The sequence below is a fragment of the Astyanax mexicanus genome, chromosome 22 (assembly GCF_023375975.1).
Source record: "Astyanax mexicanus isolate ESR-SI-001 chromosome 22, AstMex3_surface, whole genome shotgun sequence".
In the NCBI taxonomy this organism is placed as follows: Eukaryota; Metazoa; Chordata; class Actinopteri; order Characiformes; family Acestrorhamphidae; genus Astyanax; species Astyanax mexicanus.
Window position 1 is genome coordinate 30,260,817 of NC_064429.1, and position 22,461 is coordinate 30,283,277.

At 37.7% G+C, this 22,461-nt stretch overlaps 1 protein-coding gene across 1 annotated transcript in view; it reads left to right on the top strand.

Annotated features, from left to right (window-relative positions):
• Window positions 1–272: 272 nt before the first annotated feature.
• The window catches only part of limk2 (LIM domain kinase 2), a 71,976-nt gene continuing 49,787 nt past the window's right edge, over window positions 273–22,461 (top strand). The window contains exons 1-2 of the mRNA XM_049470322.1: window positions 273–539; window positions 3,994–4,090. Of these exons, the coding sequence (XP_049326279.1) occupies window positions 524–539; window positions 3,994–4,090 (113 nt within the window). The 5' untranslated portion in view covers window positions 273–523. The remainder of the gene's footprint in view (window positions 540–3,993; window positions 4,091–22,461) is intronic.

Consider the following 22,461-nt stretch of genomic DNA (forward strand, 5'->3'; position numbering starts at 1 on the left):
TAAAGGTGGTAAGATATGATACATATTAAACGTTAATAGTTTATAAAGTGGCAATAGATAAATAAAATGGGCTGGATCTGGAGTAAAGTGCTAAAATCTTCTGAGCTGCTGGTGGTGATGGTGGTGCTGCAGGTCGGCGGGCGGCAGGGGGCGCTGTCCGCTCAGCGCTGCTGCTCCGGGTCCGGGGCTCCGCTTCTCCTGTTTCAGGTGTGGGTGTGTTTGATCCCTTCCGCTCTCCGTACAGGAATTTCGCCCGCGTGACGTCACCGGTGGGGAGAGCTCGCTGGAGCAGCAGAGGAGCAGCTCCGCGTCCCTCAGAAACAACAACAGCAGCAGCAGCGGCGCTGGATTTACTCTAAACCTCTACCTTCTGCTGCTGCTCTTCACCTCACTGAGATCTTCATCCATGAGCCCTCAGCGCTCCGAGCCCCGCGCCGCATCCCGGAGACCATCACCACCACCCGCAGCTCCAGCAGCAGCTCCAGCAGCATGTGAGCTCTGATCCACAACAACCCGCCGAGTGATGGACGAACACGAAGGTACAGCCGGAGGAGCAGCACCGAGCTATCATAGCTAGCCGCCTGCTTTTGTTTGTAGACGTTTAGTGTAGTGTTTTTGACGTTTGGTGAACGTTCGTGTTTTGTAGAGGTTGGAGAATTTGCATATATTTAATATTTTGTAATGTTACACGTTTTCTGTGGTGTTAAATCGTTTGCTGTAGACGTTTAGTGGTGTTTAGTTGTTTGCTGTAGACGTTTGGAGTACTTTGTAGACGTTTGTGATTTTTGTAGAGGTTGGATAGTATGTATATGTTTAATATTTTCTAGTCGTTTGCTGTAGTGTAGACATTTGATTCGCTTTGTGGGCGTTTGGTGCACGTTCGTGTTTTGTAGAGGTTGGAGAGTTTGTATGTTTGATATTTTGTACCCGTAATCTGTAAGGTTAGTGTTTAGTCGTTTTTTTTTTGTAGTTCGTAGACGTTTGTAATATGTTTTATATTTTGTAGTCGTATGCTGTAGTTTGTAGTCGTTTTCTGTAGTTTATAGACATTTGTTTTTGTAGAGGTTGGATAGTTTGTAAGTTATATGTTTGATATTTTGTACAAGTTGCTGTAGTTTGTAGTCGTTTTCTGTACTGTTTGTAGTCGTTTGCTGTAGTTTGTAACGTTAGATGTTTGATGTACCTTGGACGTTTTTTGTAGAGGTTGGATAGTTTGTATATGTTTTAATATTTTGTAGTGGTTTTCTGCAGTTTATAGATATTTGTTTTTGTAGAGGTTGGATAGTTTGTATATGTTTGATATTTTGTACACATTGCTGTAGTTTGCTGTACTTTGTAGGCGTTTGCTGTAGTTTGTAGACGTTTGCTGTAGTTTGTAGACGTTTGCTGTAGTGTTTAGTCGTTTGCTGTAGTTTGGACGTTGTTTTTTGTGGAGGTTTGATAGTGTGTAAATGTTAGACACATTTTGTATCGTTTTCTGTAGTTTGTAGTCGTTTGCTGTAGTTTGTAGACCTTTGTACTTTTTGTAGAGGTTGGAGAGTTTGAATATGTTTGATATTTTGTACACGTTTGCTGTAGTTTGAAGTCGTTTGCTGTAGTTTGAAGTCGTTTGCTGTAGTTTGAAGTCGTTTGCTGTAGTTTGCAGACGTTTGGTGTAGTTTGCAGACGTTTGGTGTAGTTTGCAGACGTTTGGTGTAGTTTGTAGTTTGCAGACGTTTGATGTAGTTTGTGAAATGTTTGCTGTAGTGTTTAGTCCTTTGCTGTAGTTTGGCTAATTGTGTTTTGTTTAATATTTTGTACAGTTAGGTATAGCGTGTCAATGTTTGGAGTTTGTATGCGTTTGGTGGAGTTTGTAGATGTTTGCTGTGACCTTTGGTATAGTATGTAAGATTTTGTTGATGTTTGGTGGAGTTAGTAGATATGTGGTGAAGGTTGGACACCTTTGGTAGTAGTTTGTAGATGTTTATAGATGTGTAAATTGTAGATTTTTATAGATGTTTAAGAGCTTGTAGATGTTTGATGCAGTTTGTAGAGGTTTGGTGGAGTTTGTGGATGGAGACAATTGTCAAACATAGTGCAGTAGTCACTAAACGATTGCTGGCTAGCTTGTACTGCACCTACTCAGACTGAAGCGGTAGCTCTGGCCACCATTTATCCCAGTTCTGTGCTACATCTCTGTTTACTGGGTTTAATGGGACCCAGGCCTGTGGTAAACAGATGTGGGCAGAGAAGAATAAACCTATACATTCAGCTACTTGAAGTTAATACATATTCTGCAGCTTATAACAACACTATGGGTCATTTTCCTGCACAGGGATAAGAGGTTAAGTTTAGTTTGAGACTAAATATTACTTTTAATTGGAAATTCATTCTTATTGCTGCTTTAAGCTAGATTGTGTAGTTTACTTTACACTGTTGTCTGAATAAATCAAAGTTCAGTAGAGTTAATCACATGATTCTTCTGTTGCTTTAGCTCAGGCAGACTGTTTTTGGGAGGAAGAGGAAAGTTTAGGGAGCTTTCTGACATTTTTTAGTTTTGTTCCTAATTCCATTTCTGAATTTAATGTTATTCGTTTCTACTGGTTCAGCACCTGGACTGCTTTACTGCTGCACATTCATCTCATATTTTTACTGCAGTGTTTTAGTTTAGACGACCAGAATCGTCCATAAAACAAAAAGACTGGAGTCCTATTTGCTCTGTTTTTTTATAGATATAAAACATATAAATTCTGGACATATTAAAATAATCCAGTGCTGCTCTTCAATGGCAATAAGGAGGACAATTTATATGGGAATGTCTAAAATGAACTCAGTTCTTCTGTATTTTTTTGCTCTGGTCTACAAGGGAAAGGTCTATAAATGGGGAAAGGTCTATAGGAGTTTTTGGATGTGCTTTATAGAGGGAGGTCGATACCTGTTCTTAAAGGGTCACTAAACCCCATGATTTTAGCTGATTCCTCTCTCAGCCCTAATTTGAAAAAGACTAAAAAAGGGAAGGGGTAGTTTGGGAGAGGTTTTGGGTGATGTATGGGTTTAGAGGCAGGGCAGGAGGGACATCTGATTGGCTGAGCTGCAGCAGCAGCATTGTGGCTCTGATTATTGATTGACTGTTTTGCGTTTTGTGAAGTGTGTATAAAAATTTAAGGCATGACTGTTATATTTCATTATTTGAAATGAACACATTTAGGCTAATAATGGAAAAAAAAAAATAAATATATATATATATATATATATATATATATATATATATATATATATATATATATATATATATATATATATGGTTTAGGGTTTAGTGGCACCTTGAGGAGTTTTCGGTCTATATATATATATAGTGGGAAGTCTATAGGGGGAATGTAGTAAACTCCATCCATATGGAGGTTTTTTAAGTGGTTTATAGAGTGATGTCTATACTAATCTCAGGCATTGAGGAGTTCTATAAAAATGTGTTTTTGAATCTGGCACATTTACTTAAGCTTCACTTTTTAACTGCAGAATTTCTTGAATTTTTGCAGACATGGTGTGTCTATGTGGCATAGTACCAGTACTTTGTGGTACTTGAGTCTCATGGTTGTTTAAGGGAGCTGCTTTTGTTCTGCTTGAGTCAATATTTAATTGCAGTAACAGTAGTTTGACGTCAGTTTTCGAATGCTCAAAGTGTGAATTTGGCACAGGCAGTTCCTCTTATTGGAGAAAACAGAAAAAGCCTGGAGAGTGAATAAAAATAGGTGGGTTAGCTTAGTTTAGAGACTCTTCCTCTAAAAATAGCTGGAGACTAACGTAAACCATATTTCAGAGCGGGTTCTTGGACGGCGTTCAGCAGGAAGCGATTACATAATGGTGGAGTAGTCGCACAGCTGAAGTCTGCTGCTGCTGCTGAGGGAAAACGTCTGATTGAAACACTGTGAATAAACTTAACTGATGTGTGTTTGTGTGATTAGACTGTGATCAGATGATTGTGTATTAATATATTGGTGTGTGTTTAATCTGCAGACAGGACTGATCGCGTGTGCAAGGGATGCGGAGTCAGGATTCAGGACGCGTTCCACGTCAAGGTCCTGAAAGACGCCTGGCACAACACTTGTTTTCGGTAAGTCTTTATCTCAGCGGGTCTTCGGTCAGGGCCAGAATGTTCGTTAAAGGGATTATGAAGTGTGATTGGATCGTTTATTAGGATAGGTTTGTTCTGTTTATGTATACATTTACTTACATTTACAAATTCCACACAAAATGCAAATTTAGAATGTATTTTTTTTGTTTAGCTCTATGATTAAAATTTCCTGGAGCTGGGCAATATGGTAAAAATAGTATCACAATATTTAGCATATCACCAATATGATTTTTAAAAAAGTGTTCATTTTTTTTTGTGGTATATCACAGAATATATTTATTTATTTAATTGTAATTGTAATTTTTTTTTTTTGCATGACTGGGCTTTAATATAGGTTTGTGACTAATATCAAACATTAAGGCTTTAAATTAAAAACAACAGTAATCTGCCCTTTAATCAGGCATTTAACTGGCTTTTTAAAAGGTAAATATGAGCGTTTTACTGGGATTAAAGGCGTGAATTCAGCTGTAACTGGTCAAATCTGCACAAAACTGTGCTGGACTGAGGTGCACAGCTTTCAACTTGTGCGTTTACAAACATGTGCCCAACCATGTGGTTACCTCGTGTTTACCCCCTCACACTCCCTCTCCCCCTCACGCTTCTCGGGCAGCAGCAGCCTGTCACTCACACAGACACAGAGACAGTGCTGTGCATCTACTTCTTGTGTCAAGAATAAAAACATTGCAACATGTTTGATCTAATTGCCTTAAGTGACGATGCTGAACAGATATATCGTGTAGCCATAATAACTACACATGTAGATTGAAAGCTTGCTGAAATAGTTTACTTTAAGGAACAGGTTTCAGTAGGATGTGCACAGCTGTAGAAACTGATTATACATGTGAACATAGAGTAATAGAGCTGGAATGTGGGATATTCCCCCCCTCTGGGGAATACCGTTGAGTTATTTACACTCGGTTCACTTAAGCGTGATCTAAATATTGATTGAGTGAGGTTAAACATTAAGCTATGAGGAAACGAGACTCTGGAGGTAATACAGGTGTCTGTTGTAAATTCTGTTCCCATTGAGTGCAGCAGGAATGCAGCTTTATTTCCCTTTATAATGCCTCTTGACAGCGGGGCGGCTGGGAGGGCCAGTCGGGGTGGTCTCGCCACATATCTGCATGCAGGACAGGTTCTGTAGCTAATTCAGTCTGATTGAGCCTGTGAGGAGCTGTACAGACATCCTGCAGCCTGCAGACAGACTGGTGCCTGTATGTTAGTTATTAGTTATGTGTTATTGTGTTTTGACATTACTTGTCAAACGTGTGTGAGTGTGTGTGTGAGTGTGTGTGTGAGTGTGTGTGTGAGTGTGTGTGTGAGTGTGTGTGTGAGTGTGTGTGTGAGTGTGTGTGTGAGTGTGTGTGTGAGTGTGTGTGTGAGTGTGTGTGTGAGTGTGTGAGTGAGAGATAAAGAGAGAGAGAAAATCTGGTTTTAGAGAAAGGAAAGTGGAGGAATGACCTGTTGATTCTGCATAATGTTGACTCACTTCACCTTTATCTGTCTCTCTCTCTCTCTGCTCATTTTGTCTCTCACTCTTAAATGTTTACTCTCTCATCTGTCTCTCATTCCTGCTCTATACTTCTCAATCTCTCTTTTTTATGTATCGCTCTCTCTGTCTAATCATTAAGAGGGTTTCTTGTGTGTGTCTGTGTGTGTCTGTGTGTGTCTGTGTGTGTCTGTGTGTGTCTGTGTGTCTGTGTGTCTGTGTGTCTGTGTGTCTGTGTGTCTGTGTGTCTGTGTGTCTGTGTGTGTGTGTGTGTGTGTGTGTGTGTGTGTGTGTGTGTGTGTGTGTGTGTGTGTGTGTGGATAGATGGACAGGGTGGTCCAGGTCAGCGTGTGTGTGTGTGTGTGTGTGTGTGTGTGTGTGTGTGTGTTGAGGCTGCAGTGGAAACAGTGGTGTGGTGATTGGTCACGTCTGCTGCTGCTCTGGTTTTAAAGGTTAAAGTTTAGAGTCTGGTTTAGTCCAGGTTTCCCGGATCTCTCTCTCTCTCTCCCTCTCCCTCTCCCTCTCCCTCTCTCCTCTCCTCTCCTCTCCTCTCTGCCCGGTGGTCCTGCAGCAGCTGAGACAGCACACTGATCTCACTTATCCAGTTGATTCACTTACTTTTTTTAGCATGCACTGAGCATAAACACTACAGGCTGATGTGATATCAGTCCAGGTCTGTGCCTGTTTATAATGGTCAGTTCACATTTGTAGTAAAATTAATGCAGAAAGCTAGATTATTTTTAATGATTAACTTATTTTTTTTTTGTTTAGTTTTGTGTAACCAGCCTACTAAAAAAGACAAATCTTTCTGTAACCAGTTCTACTGAAAAGACAAGCCTTATAAACTTTTTAACTTTTTTGCAGAATTTAAAGAGTTTCTTTTAAGTATTTTCAAGAAATCTGTTAGGTTCCTTTAAAGTAATTTTTAGCTTATTTACACATAATTCTAATTAATTATTTAGTAATAAAGTTAGTCGTTAATTTGTAGCTTTAGTTACAAACAACAACTTCTTGAAAAGTGTTCTTCTCGGGAAAGAATTAAGTTTCTAAATCAGTTTTTCTAATTTTGCTATTTATAGGTTTATGTTTGAGTAAAATGAACATTGTTTTTTTTTTCATTCTATAAACTACAGACAACATTTCTCCCAAATTCCAAATAAAATTATTGTTATTTAGAGCATTTATTTGCAGAAAATGAGAAATGGCTGAAATAACAAAAAAAGACATGAAAGTTCATGTTCATAAAATTTTTAGAAAAAGTTTAGAAATTAATATTTGGTGGAATAACCCTGTTTTTTATTCACAGTTTTCATGCATCTTGGCATCATGTTCTCCTCCACCAGTCTTACACACTGCTTTTGGATACTTTATGCCTTTACTCCTGGTGCAAAAATTCAAGCAGTTCAGTTTGGTTTGATGGTTGTGATCATCCAGCTTCCTCTTGATCATATTCCAGAGGTTTTCAATTTGGTAAAATCAAAGAAACTTTTTTTTTTCCCAGCGCTGTATATGTTTGAAAAACAATCATTTTCTATATTTGTAGGTTATTTACAATGTTTTTGTAAACAAAGTATATATGTGACTGAATGATAAAATAGTATGTAGTATTTTTTCATATTTTTATCTTATTTACAGCAGTTCTTTTACAGAGCTTTTATATTTCAGTGTATTATGAAAGCAGTCAGAGTGTATTATTCTCTGTGACTGTAAGGAGCCAGAGCCTCTGTTCTGAGAGGGTAAAAATATCTGCCTTCTTTTTTTTTTACGTAACATCAAAGCTTCTGGAGCTGAGCTGAGCTGTAGCTGCAGTGGTGCTGTAGGCCAGGTCTGAACTCCTGATTGAGTTATCCTGGCGGGCCGGGGGTCTGCTGCCGCTCAGGCTGGTCCACTAATCAGAGCGGAGCTGAGCTCTTACATAACCCGGACCAGCTCTCTACACCTCCTCCAATCAGATTCTCATTAGCTTTAGTTAGAGCTGAACCACCAGCGGCTTTGTGCTGAATCAGGGCGAGGTGGAGGTGCAGACCGAGGCAGATCTAGATTAGAAAAGCTTTAAAGCACTTCATTAAACTTTAAGATCAGATTAAGACTCTGATTACAGAATTCCTTTAGCTCCATTAAAGTGATAGTGTGGCTTTCGGTAAATAAGCTCGTACCTGCGGTTTCTCAGTTAAACCCTGTTTGAAGTTCTCCTGTAGTTTTAAAGTAGAGATATTAGGCTAATGTAGCAAACTAATTATATAGGAAGCTTATATACATCAATTAACATTGTTAAAATATTGGGTCCAGTATTGGAGATAAAAAAAAAAACAAGCATATCAAATATAAAAAAAAACAACAACAAACATATCAAAACATATATAAGCCTTTCGTTTGTTTTTCCACTTTTATCACTATTGCATAAATTAAATAGCCTAAATATATTTCGTCTTCTTTTAAAATAAATAGCATTTTTTTTCACATTTTCTCCCCAATTTTGCTCAGCCAATTACCAAACCCACTCATTAGGACTCCCCCTATCACTACACACCAGGAGCATGAAGACTAGCACATGCCTCGTCCGACACTACTGCTGAACTGCTGCTGATGCAGCATTGCCGTGCACCATCACAGGGCTAACACTCAGAGGAAAGCACAGTGATTCGGTTCCAATACATCAGCTCACAGATGCAGCCTTGTGCTGATCGACCTCACCTTTTTTGTGATGTGGGGAGAGAGTGCCATCTACACACCCAGAGAGAGAGAGATCAGTTGTGCTCTCTCTGAGCTCCGGCAGCTGATGGCAAATCTGCAACAAAATTACAATTTAACAAAATTATTGAACATGTTTTTAACGTCCCAGCAAACATACTAACAGAGCATTTACCTTAGCAGTGCTTTTCTAATTATACCTTTACCTCAACAGTGCTACTTAGATTCGACGTTTACCTCAGCAGTGCTTTTCTAGTCATACCTTTACCTCAGCAGTGCTACTCAGATTTCTCATTTGCCTCAGCAGTGCTTTTCTAGTCATACCTTTACCTCAGCAGTGCTACTCAGATTTCTCATTTACCTCAGCAGTGCTTTTCTAGTCATACGTTTACCTCTGCAGTGGTTTTCTAAGCATGTGAGTGAAATGCATAATGCAGGGAAATGCACTGGTTAACAAACAAATGGCAAAAAAACGAATACTAAGTCAACTCTGCTTACATTACTATCCTAGCCCTGTACAGCTCATACCTTTCAGCTGGATAACAGCCAGTTTGTGAAGTGGTGTAATAAGTTTGATAACTGATTCTAAGCACTTTATTTTGTTTTATTTATGTGAGTAGAGCATTAAAATGAACTTTAACTTAAGCTGTTCTTCCTTAAGTCTGTTCTTCCTGCATTTTTCTTTTAGAGTAAACCCTGAAACACACTTAAAATAAATGGGTCATTGTTCAGTAAAAATTGTCCAGACTTTTCACTTCTTCTTTTTTGTTAATTGTTTTAACTAATATTTTTAGTTGGCTATTATTTTGAGCTTTTTTAGTAAAGATCTTAAGAAACCTTCTTACTCCAGACTCCAGACATGCCCTGGCTGGTTCACTACATTCTGAAGTAGGGTGAAAAAAACTGTACATTAAATTTTCCCCCCATAAATGACAGAAGCAGTTCTGCAGCCCCTCAAACACACCGGATTAGTCTGCATCTGATCTGTCCCCGGAGACGGGGGTCCACATGGTTTACCGTAACCCCTCCGCGCTGGGGCAGGTAGGGACGTCTCTCTGCAGCGCTGCAGTCGGCTGGTACATTCCTAGACGGCGATTCAGCTCTCCTCCAGACGCTCGCATTCCCGCTATTCTCTCCGCTGCTTCTGGAAAGAGCCGCCTGCCAGAGCTCCAATTAATGCCTGTCTGTGATCAGAGGAAGACATGGCTGTTTATAGCATGTTAATGGGAGGGGCTCAGGGCTGGGGGGCTGCAGGCCTGCTAATTAGACTGCTACTGTTCTTTTAAAGTTTTACTATTGTTGTTTTTGTTATTATTTCACCCAGTTTTTAAGATACAAACTTTGTTTCCACATTACATTGTTGCAATATAAAGTAAAACGTGCAGAAAATGAGAAATGGCTGAAATAACAAAAAAGATGCAGAGCTTTCAGATCTCAAATAATGCAAAAAAAACAAGTTCATGTTTATAAAGTTTTAAGAGTTTAGAAATCAATATTTGGTGGAAGAACCCTGGTTTTCATCTTGGCATGTTCTCCTCCACCAGTCTTACACACTGCTTTTGGATAACTTTATGCCTTTACTCCTGGTGCAAAAAAATGGTAAAATCAAAGAAACTCATCATTTGTAAGTAGTCTCTTATTTTTTTTTTCCAGAGCTGTTTATAATTTGTGCATGTATAAATTATGCTGCACTTTAATTTTGTGGTAGATTTTTGTTGTTTCATTATTTATTTTATTTTTGGTACTTTTTATAATTAAAAAAATAATAATTAAAAAAAATGTATATTTTTTGGGGGTTCTAAAGAATGTATCCTAAATAAAAAGTTATTCTTATTTTGTTACTGTAGTATACTATTAAAATTATTTTTGGTTATATTGCTATCCCACAAATACCCTGAAATGTTCTATATTAGATCCAGACACTTGTATGTATTGCATTTTATTTGCATTTTAACATGCAGTAACACCTTATTAACCATTTGACAACACCTTAGCAACCACTACTAATAACACACTCAGTTTCTGCAGGAGCTGCACACTGTAGTTCTGCTTATATGGCTTCTTCTTTGGGTTAAGATGTGGAGGTATTGTGGGCAGTGTCTTATTCTCCTGCTCTGACAACAGCAATCTGTGGTTTAGCCGTAACAAAAGATCACCATTAACCTCGAGTTACCTTACTGTCAAGCATAAAGGCCTGCGGTAAGGAATGGGCGGCCATGATATCCGATATATGATGAATTACAGCATGATATGCTTTTCTGAGTAGGTCATGGCTGTCAGGAGAATTTCTATGGATCATTCTATGGATTTAGACCAGTTCCAGTGTTTAAAAACTGTAAATATTAGCAAGCATATAATCGGATGTCCTTTCTTTATTCTATTACTTTATATCAATTCATTATTTTCAGCTGTTTTTCAGTTTTTGTCCATCCTGTTCTCTTCTTTGTTGATTTTCACAAACACTGAACAAAGAAATCATTGTACTCTTGATGCTCCTGTCCAGATTTGTATGGAAGATTAAGGCATTTTAAGACATTAAATGTCAGGATACACATAGTTTAGTGGGGGGAAAATTGGAAAATATTGTTATATTTCTGCGAAGGCATCCACTTTTCCTTTTAATCTGATATCAAGCTTTTATTCTCAATTTTACTACCATTAATGCCAAAGCTCTGAAAGCAACCCTGACTTTATCTAACCTTAAAAGTGCCTCAAAATGGAAAAATGTGTCCTTTCCTTTGGTGTAGTTAAACAATGGATGTTTGGTACAATGACTGTAGAAAAGCATGGATGCAGTGGTTCCATTCTTGTCTCGTTCGGTAGAAATCAAGCCCAAATTGTTCATAATGTGGTCAAATGGAACAGATTCTGTGCAATATAGACCAGGTACCTAAACCCACCAAGTGTCTCAGACTGCCTTCATTGAGCGCAGCCTAATAGACCACTGGATACCCAGTTTGTCCAGTTAGTGTTTTTTAATGTTTCTAAAAGAGCAGGTTATGCATTTTATTCCCAAACTATGTAATATTTCATCAAAATAGAGAATATTACAGTACCAGGGCTTGGCTCTGTTTATTCTGTTTACCTGTAAGACTTAACGAAGCTACTATGCTACAGTTTATACCCCTCTTTATTGCCCATGCCTGCTATTAGGCCTTAGGCATGGTGCCAATAGGTCCTTATCTGTTTGTCTGCTCCAGACAGTCCTAATCTATTGAGAGACGTAGCCGAATGCACTCACTACTAGTGCATCTTAAAAAATGTAAATAACGGGAAAAAAAATTAGTTACTTGATTTCAGTAATTCAGTTCAAAATGTGAAAATCATATATTATATAGATGTATTAAACACAGAGTGATCTATTTTAAGTGTTTATTTTTTATTGTTGGTGATTATGGCTTACAGCCAATGAAAACCCAAAAATCAGAATATTAGAATATTATATGGGACCATTTGGTACTTTTGGCAGTGTGGGCAGTGTGCCAAGTCCTGCTGGAAAATGAAATCCGCACCTCCATAAAAGTTGTCAGCAGAGGGAAGCATGAAAAGCTGTAAGATTTTAGACTTGATATAACACAGTGGATCAACACCAGCAGATGACATGTCTCTCCAAACCATCACTGATTGGTGGAAACTTCACACTGGACCTCAAGCAGTTTGGACTGTGTGTCTCTCCACTCTTCCTCCAGACTCTGCTCCCTTGATTTACAAATGAAATGTAAAATTAACTGATGATCAGTGATGGTTTGGAGAGACATGTCATCTGCTGGTGTTGATCCACTGTGTTTTGTTATCAAGTCTAAAGTCAGTGCAGTTTTGTTTTCCCACAAAATCTTACAGCACTTTATGCTTCCCTCTGCTGACAACATTTATGGAGATGCGGATTTCGTTTTCCAGCAGGACACTGCCCACATTGCCAAAAGAAACAATTGGTCATATAGAATATTGTAATTATCCGAGACTCTAATTTCTGTGTTTTCATTGGCTGTAAGCCATAATCATCAACAATAACAGAAAAATGCTTACAATAGAATGTGTACCACATCTATATAAATTAAGTTTCACATTTTTAACTGAATTACTGAAATGATTTGTATGAGGAGTCTCCATAAACATTTGTACAGTTAGTGTCTTTAGCGGTTAGCATTAGCATTGACCATATGAGTAGCATTCTCTGAATGGAGCTAAGCCTTTCTGCTACGTGCCAGACAGTTTCCTTCTGTTTCAGACTCTGGCTGCAGAGGAGGAAGTTAACAATGGAGTCCTGCTGAAAATTTCAGAGCCCAATTTTAAACAACACTTAAAACAACAAGACTGCGATCATCCATCCATCCCCCCGTTTCCTCTCCCTCTCCTTTCTTCTCTAAAGATCTAACTAAAAATGCGCTCTGTCTCCAGGAAAAATTCTTGATATAACACTCATACAAGCACATAGGAAAAGAAAGTTACCATATAAAGATTTACTTTTTGCTGTTAGTACGAGGGGGCAATATGACTCTAAAATAATATCACAATATTTTAGGGTATTGTTGTATATTGATATTCTTGGCGATATGAAAAAACAATTAAAATTATTTTATTAATTTTAGGGAGACTCTACTGCAGCAAAATTAATGTAGTTTTATTTAGTATAGATTACTATTACTGTATTTTTCTGACAATAAGGTGCCAGAAATTGACAGTGTGCATAATGTATGAATTTTACTAGTCAGGTACTAAGAAGCAGTAAAGTCACTCTGCTGAAGTACAGCGTTATACAGCAGTTTCAGTTTAGTTCTCCAGCAGTATTAGCATTACCCACTAAGCCCGCTTGTCGCTAGCTCTTTCACTGTTCAGAGAGTATTATTCACTTTATTGAGTGAGTATTATTGGTAGCCTGTAGCCTGCTGATAACCACGGCTAGCACTGATGGAGCAGCATTAGCAATAGCCGCTAACCGCACTAAACGCTAGCTCTTTTGCCGTTCATAGGTGAGTATATGAGACTGTAGTCTGCGTGTTTGCCGCTTTAAAACAAGCTACGCTGAATGAACCGCTAGCTAATATTGCCCTGGCTTACCGGAACATTCGGGGTTCCTTACTGTAGCACTGTCGGGCAGCTAGCACTAGCGGTTAGCTGCTAATGATAATGTTTATGCACCCAGTTATAGTGAAAATCTGGAAATCTAAGCTAACTGTAAATTAGGGGTGGGCAATATTATATCGTATTCAATATATCGTGACACAGAAATATTGTGATATTAAAAATCCATATTGTGATAATAGGGCTGTTCTGTCTTAAAAGTAGTCTATTATTTACTGTGAAGCTTTAGGTGTATTTATTGTATAATTGTGTTAGTTTGCAGTTATGCATGCACTAAATATGCTGCAATATTTTTTGCTGCATTATATTATTTTATGCTATTTATTTATTTATTATTTATTTTGCCACATTTTGATTGTGCTGTTATACTCTAATACTATATTCCTGAAATTAATTAATTATTTTTCTGTTTTCCTATCTCGCCAAGTATATCGTTATCGCAAAAATACCCTGAAATATCGTGATATTATTTTAGAGCCATATCGCCCACCCTTACTGTAAATAAACAGAAACGCTTTACTCACCCAAATAAACAGTTTTCAGAAGAGAAATCTCTATAGATTAACATCCAGCACTTGTTTGAGAAGTTTTTTTTTGTTAGCTTAGCTAAGCTTAGCTTTACAAGTCTCGCCAACCAGCTGTAAACAGTAACTTACCAGTAAATCCATAATACCTGCTATTTGTTTATTTAGCAGTATTTAATCCTCTTCAGAAAAACACAGATGTCATGAAGTGTTTTATTGTGATAATATGGTATCTTGAGATGCCCTGTGATACACTGCCATATGGTATTACCAATTAATTTACATTTCCATCAAATTAGAGCAAAGTACAGTACAAGAGAGAGTATGGCTATGATGATGTGGATTTCTTAAAATCACAGTAATACTGTGTCATGATGTATTGTCATGTCACACCCACACTGCCGCCATAATGTTGTTAGCATTGTTAGCATTGTTTGCTAGTTCGGTGGACTCTTAGCTTAGCTTAGTGGTGTTAAAATAGAAGTAAACACTATGGCTAACTGTGCAAGTGTGTCATGTCCATATATTATGTGATTAATGGATGATATTATGGTGACAGGCCTGTTAGGAGCGTAAGCAGTGTGATTAGCATTTGGATAAGAGTGTGTTTGTGTGTGTTTTAGCCAGGCTGGTAAACACACCTCTCTGTTCTGCTGTTTTTCTTCTCTCTGTTCTGGAATGAAGGAAGTAGAGGAGCTGTTTGTTCTGAGCTGTTTGTTTTGGAGTGTGTCGGCTCTCGAACGCCTCTCAGTCTGTACCTGAGCGAGTGGTGAACATGGCTGTGGTGGAGCTGGGTGTGAACTGCAGTAATTAAATACAGTAATAATCTGTATGCAGTGTGTGGACTGAGAGAAAGGTGGGAGGAAGTGTTGAGGGCAGGGCGCTGTGCGGTAAATTGTTTATCTGTATTATAATATTAACCTTTGTAATTAAGGCTGGGCCCTGATTTTTCACATTGCCTCAAAATATCGCCACTGTGTACAACATTACCTGTGGCTGAGAGTATTGTAAGCTACCTAAATACTGTATCATCCTTGTTGTCCTGTGAAAAATATGCATCTCCATTACAACAACTTAATGGAAGTGAAATAAACGATTCTTAACTTTCAATGGAAGTCAGTGTAAAAATAATTTATTTTGTTTCATTTCTATTGGTCCAATCTTTAGTACACTTTGACACAGTTCAAGGAACTGTTTTTGTGTTAAAACATGGAGATACGTGTTTTTCATTGGAGAGGGACGATATATTTATTACTTATTTACTAGAGCTGTGCATTATATCATCACTGAGTGACATTGCAACTCCATACATGTCATGCTTAAAACAACTTAATACAAAAAAAAAAGCTTAATATAAAATGATTTTTTTATTTATTCTTTGTACATGGCCTAGTTAATAGATTATATCAGACATAATCAGCATGTATATATCACAAAATAACAACTAAAATATATCCATCAAATTCCTCCCCGTTGTGTGCAGTAATGTTCTATACCATACCTTCTTGCATTATTTTGAAAAAGAATATTTAAAAATGTTCAGTTTACTTATTGAGTAACAGATAGGTTTGCATCTATATGAGATGTTTTCTTTTATGGGATGGCAATAGTTATTAAAATAACAATAAGAACAGAATTATGAATATTATGGATTACAGATTAGGGCACATGTGCTGGGCAGCTGCTGTTTAAATTGAACTGGGGTTTCATTTCTGGAAACCTATATGTATTTTTGCTGTTTTCTGAGCTGGATTTGTTGCTGATATTGTATTTGATAACAGTTTGTTGCATTTCTCTAAGCTGGATTACTTCCTGATAGTATATGACAGGAAATTGGCACCACTATGGTTGGATACACAGCATGTGAATTAGTGCTGGGCGATATAACGATATCGATTTGTTTCGCGATAATTTTTCCCTCGATGACGATGATAAGCCTGTGCAATAGAATTCGATAAACATTCATTTCCATTTCCGTCTAAGTGGCGCGGCAAACAACGAAAACACAACGTGTAATCAATCCAGAAGACGCTGGAGCAAATTAATAAATAGTTAAGAAAATTGTAATAGTTATTCTCATGCATGCAACAAAAAACCCTAAAGAATAGTGGAGTATGGCCCGACACACGCAAACAACCATAGTGTTTGTACTTTGGGAATAAACGGCCGCACTGTTCAGCACGTTTTAAATAAATTTTAAGTAAATTTTAAGCACTAAATGTAATTAATTCAATTTATATTAGGACCTCGGGGCAGGTGCTGCAAAAATGTGTATGTGGGGCGCGGATTAAAGGAAGAGGTTTTTTTGCGGAGCGGTAACAGGACAAAAACACCTTAAGAATGATGTCTAAATGACTTTCCTCTAATCTAATATAATTTAACATGGTTTAAGGATATAAAATAATTTCTAAACAAACGAACTTTTTAATATTGAGCTTATGGCCCAAGTGCAAAAACACAAAATCATTTATCATTTAGATTATCTGCCTGAACGCGAACCCGAACCCGAGCTTGAACGCCAGCCTGACTCAGGCGCTGCATGAACTCGGGCCGGTCGAGAACACCGCTTTCCTCTCAGATTAGGCGGAAGAAAATGGTCTTTTTTTTAATGTAACAAATCACACTGTGATTTTTGTGATATTTCCCCAATTACAGCTCAGCTGCGCGTTTAAAGCTCAACGCATGAATTAATCGGTGCGCTGTGCGCCGCGCGTGCTCGCGGGGGATTTGACGCGTCTGTCAAGCAAGTTAATGGACCGTTTTGGGGGCAGAGATTAAGAAGTACAGCAGGTACATCTCAGATTTGTAGTTTAATGCTCTACTAAATTACTGGCTTTAAAACTGGCTCATGATATGGTCGGTTCTGGCTGGATTTTTTCCTGCCTACAGGCTGCATTTGACGGAAAGCAGCTCCTCAGTCAGACAACAGTGTCAGCATACAAATCGTGTGCGTTTCCTACAGGACAAACCATTTAAAAGTGCAGATAAACTCATTAAAAAATCACACAGTGTCTGTCTGGCTTAAAATACTTTTAATAAGGTACAGCTTTTAAATTAATAAATCAACATTCATTAAAAATCCGTGAGAAGTTCTGTATGCTAAATGACAAGCTAAGCTAATAAGCTAATAACATTTAATAATAACAGAAAAATAGATATGAATTTGGAAAATAACCAACTAAAGTGAGCTCAAAATACAATAATAAATATAATCTAACGAATTTCAAAATATAAATTAGAAATATTGAACTTCAATATTAAATTCAACTTCAACTACAAAAAACGCAAGGACCGATAGAACATAACGAACAGAAAAAAATAAATTTGAAATTGGAAAAAAAGTTCAAAATGCTAAAAGAAATAAAACCTAACGAATTTCAGAATATAAAATCTAAATATTGCACTGCAGCAGTACAAAAGCCTAAGTGCTTAAACAAACAAACCAAAAAACAGCCTATCACAAATCATTTTTTGAGCCCGACCCAGCTGAGGAAAAGGTGGGAAATCTTTTTTTTTCCGGCTGGGTCTTGGAAAACTTTGTGGTGAATTAAAGGGGCCGAGTTGCAATTTTTGTTTTACTTTAATCAGTTTTTAATCCGTCTTTTTAAAAACAAATATTCCAATATTGGCTGCCAATCAGTGCCCAATATTCTGAGCTCAAAAAACGCTATTCGGGCCAGCCCTACTAATCTAATATAATTTAACATGGTTTAAGAATATAAAATAATTTCTAAACAAACGAAATATTTAATATTGAGCTTATAGCCCAAGTTTTTTTTTCAGTCATGGAAAATTGGAAAAAATTGGAAAAAAGCCCGAGTTCATGCAGCGCCTGAGTCAGGCTGACGTTCAAGCTCGGGTTCTGGCTCGCGTTCATGATTAATTTGTTTTTTTTAAAAACTAATATTGGAATATTCGCTACCAATTACTGCCAAATATCCGGAGCTCAAAAAATGCTATTCGGGCCAGCCCTAATAATTATGGAGATACAGAAAAAAATATTGTGATAAAACTTCCATCACTCCCTTATTCTCTCACTAATAAAAACAAACCTTTAAGTGTGACACAAAGTGATTTGATTTATATCGTGATACATATCGATATCGACTGATATGGAAAACTATATCGTGATAAGATTTTTTCCCATATCGCCCAGCTCTAATGTGAATGTAGATTTCTAATTGACAGGTAAATTTAGTCTGTGACTAGGCTTAATCCCTGTTTGAGGATCTGACATTATGATTTTCAGTAGGGGTGGGCGATATGGCTCTAAAATAAGATCCCAATATTTCAGGGTATTTTTGCGATAACGATATACTTGGCAACATAGGAAAACAGAAAAATAATTAATTAATTTCATGAATATAGTATAATAGTATAACAGTATAATCATAATGTGGGAGAAAAATAATATAGCATAAAATAATATAATGCAGCAAAAAATATTGCAGTATATTTTCATGCATATAAACTGCAAACAAAAACTATATACTAAAACAATTATACAATAAATACACCTAAAGCTTCACAGTAAATAATAGACTACTTTTAAGACAAACCATCCCTATTATCACAATATGGATTTTTATTATCATGATATTTCTGTGTCACGATATATTGTATACCAGGGGTATTCAACTAGAATTCACTATGGTCCAGTTAGAGAAAATTTTGCCAGGCCAAGGTCCGGACCGTCGCTGTTTTTAACTTTTAGTGTTATGATTCAGTATTATATACTGTATTATATACAGTATTATATACTGTATACTGAAAGACAAAACAAAATACACATACTAGTATATTTCAACAATATGTATTGTTTTAAAATTTAAATAAATTACATTATGAACCTATCATTAAATAAATGAACTTATCGAGTCTATTAATGTGAATCTGTATGTTAGCTTTGTTTCAAAATGCTTTATTTATTCTATTTAATTTTATTTATATTAGATTTGCGCCTGCCTGTCATGATTATTACATGAATGACAAATCATACAATGTGTGGAGAAATGTTTGTTGAACTTGACCAAAATATCAGCTTTTTAAAAAAAAACAGCAGTTTTATTTTATTTAATATTATTACTGTATCAGACTTTATTATGTAGTGTGTAAAACTAATGTGGGAAGTTGCCAATGCTTTTTGTCCCGTGGGGGTTGCCTTAGTTTTGAGGTAGGGTTGTTTTGGGATTAAAGAGAGCGCGTCTGCGAGCGAGGCAGGGAGGGTTTTTTTTCTTGCTGAGTTCTGATCAGGTGGAGTAAAGTGGAATATTTTGCACTGTTGTCTCGGTTGTTTCTTTTTAATTCCTCCAAGTAACACCGCTAGGTTACATTACTGTTAATATGTTTTTATTAAGGTAGTATTTTTATTTATTTTTCTGGTGCGCACCATCTGTATTAGCTTTTCTCGCTTTATTCTCCGACTTCTCACCGCCTGTCTCAATGCCCGCGTGGCTCCGCGCGGCTCCTCGCGCTCGCATCTGCACAGCAGATGAGGGCGTTTGGTGATTTTACAGCACATGCGATTGGTCTGTGTGCTTACTGCGCTGCACGTAAACCATAAAGACAATAAACGTTCCGCCGCTTTAAATGAATACGGTCAGAATTAAATCCTTCTCTCTAGTTTCGGTTTGGGTCCGGATCGGACAACGTCTGGGTCCGGACACGGACCGCGGTCCGCCAGTTGGTGACCTCTGTTGTATACGATATAATATTGCCCATCCCTAATTTTCAGTACTGATTGATTTAAAACCCAATTACTAGATTGCAGTGTTTTAACTCTGTGTTCAGATCAAACTGTTCAAACTGGTAAGTTGATAAGTAAACTACACAGAATATCTGGATATACTGCGTTGTAACACCTGTGTCGTGATCTTTATTGTGTATGTTTTTAACAGTACACAACATTTTTAGGACATTCATATTGCTGTTTGTGTTTTAAGACTTTTGTCCATTTACAAATTTGCAAGGTGTTGAGTAAAATTTAATAATTAGCATATTATAATAGCTGTTAGGTGTGTTTCTTTCTCTTACTTATGTAGAAAGGAGGGTAGCGGAGTCATGGTGACCAGTGTAGTGTGTAGATCCTGTTGTATCCAGTGTTTAGACTGTGTTGAGTGAGATTTCGAAGGAGTACCATGTGACCCAGGGCGACAGGTGTTTAACTGTGGGTGTGGGAGCTGTCGATAAAGCGAAACCTTTACAAGCACGTCTGCTCTAGAGGTGAAAGTTTATCGTGTGTGTGTGTGTGGAGGTCCGCCGTGACGGTCACAGGTTGTCCTCACCAGCATCAGCGGACGTAAGATTGTGTGAGAGCGAATGATTAACCAGCCCTCAGATCCACATGGGGTTCCAGATGTTACCATGACATCACTGCGTGTACACACACACACACACACACACACACACACACAGATTGCCCAACACACTGCTGAAGTCTGGTGTTGAACAGAACAGGAACGACTGGCTCAATATTTGTGAGCTTTGTTCTTATTGTGTCATTGCTGGACTATGAGAGCTCTTCCTTGCAGCAGGTCAAAAGTTTGGAGACATCCAGCTTTTCAGACTCTGCTTACATAAATATAAAGCTGTAAAACTAAAGTGAAGACTGGTCAAAGCATTAATACAAACTGTAGTCACACACATTTTTTATCATCAGTTTCATATCTGCCAGAAAATATCATATTAGATAATATCAGGTCATATCAGATAATAGAGGTGGGTGATTATGGACCTAAAATAATATCACAATATTTTATGGCATTTTTGCGATAATGATTCTCTTGGCAATATGACAAAACACTGAATTAAAACAATATATATTTCGAAAATATAAGATGAAAATTTAATTTTATTATAGCATGCAATATAATATGGCATATTCCTAACTGAGATATTTAAAAATACTAGAATTTTGTCAGATTTGCCAATGATCCAGAATGTACTGATGATGATAATAATAATGCACTCCAAATATCTCCATATATCCAGGATTAAAGTAAAATAAATGATACTGGACAGATATAATCAGTCTCTAGTAGATATATAATGGGAAATCAGAACAATGTAATTTTTTTCTTTTGCTAAAAACAGCCAAAAAGAAGGTAATTACGGTTGGGTGATATGGCAGGATATTTCAGGGTATATCATTCACGATATTCAAAAATGTTTGCGATATTATTGTATAGGATATGATCAAGCACTGGAAGTTCTTGCCAGCAGTTAGCCTTCGAGATTTAGCCTCCGGGTTTTATCCTCCAAACCTGCCCACTGCCTTTCCCCTAATCCCATTTCCACACCCCCGGGTTGGCAGGTATAGAGCACCACACCATGCAAACAGAGTGCTGCAGCCATGGAAAGGGGCAAGCTGGCTAATTTGCTCCTGAACAGGTAATCACTGAGCTTCAGTAAGGTCATTTCACATGCTCATTGTACCGATTTTTGCTTTAAGGTGCTTCTAAAAACCCTTTATTGAAGGTTTCTCAAAGCACATTTTGTATGTGTGTCTGGCTGGTATCAGCTGTTCCTTGACTCTGTCTGCCAGTGTCTCTCTCTCTCTCTCTCTCTCACACACACACACACACACACACACACACACATATATACACACACACACATTTTTGTTGAGGTGTTTTGTCTGGTTCCAGAAGGAGAGCTTGTGATCGCCACATTCCTCCAAAACAAAGCGTTGGCTGGGCAGTGGCCAACATCCAGATCAGTGGGCAGTGCTCCGACTGTTTCTGGCTAATGTGATCTTTATCAGATCGGCTTTCAACACTGAAGGAAATCTGCGCTCTCTCTCTCTCTCTCTCTCTCTCTCTCTCTCTCTCTCTCTCTCTCTACTCTTTCTATCATTCTCTTTCTTTCTTTCTTTTTCTCTCGCTCTCTCTTTCTGCTGTTGAATTGTCTCTCTTCCTCTCACACGCTCTCTCTCTTTCTGCTGTTGAATTCTTTCTCTCTCTTTCTTATTCTCTTTTTCTCTCTCTCTCTCTTTCTCTACTGTTGTATTATATCTTTCTATCGCTCTCTTTCTTTCTCTTTCTCTCGCTCTCTGTCTCTTTCTGCTGTTGAATTGTCTCTCTTCCTCTCACACTCTCTCTCTCTTTCTGCTGTTGAATTTTCTCTTTCTTTCTCATTCTCTCTCTCTTTGCTGTTAAATTCTCTCTCTCTTTCTGTCTCTCTCACTCTCCCTCTCTCTTTTTGTTGTATATCATCTTTCTTTTTTTGTCTCTTTCTGCTGTTGCATTTTCTCACTCTTTCTCCTTTCGCTCTTGCTCTCTCCCTCTGTCTCTCTGTCTGTGTCTCTCTTTCTCTTTCTGCTGTTGTATTATATCTTTCTCTCTCTTTCTGCTGTAGCATTTTGTCTCACTCTTTCTCTCTCTCTACTTTTTACTCTCTATTTTTATCTCTCTTCTGTTGAAATCTCTCTCTTTCTCTCTTTCTTTCTTCTGTTCTATAGAGAATGTTCTTTAGGCTGAACACAATGTTCCAGATGCTGGAGGCTGTTCTCCTGTTCTCCACTCTTGATGAATCAGTGAGTGACGGGCACAGTCCAGAGCACACAT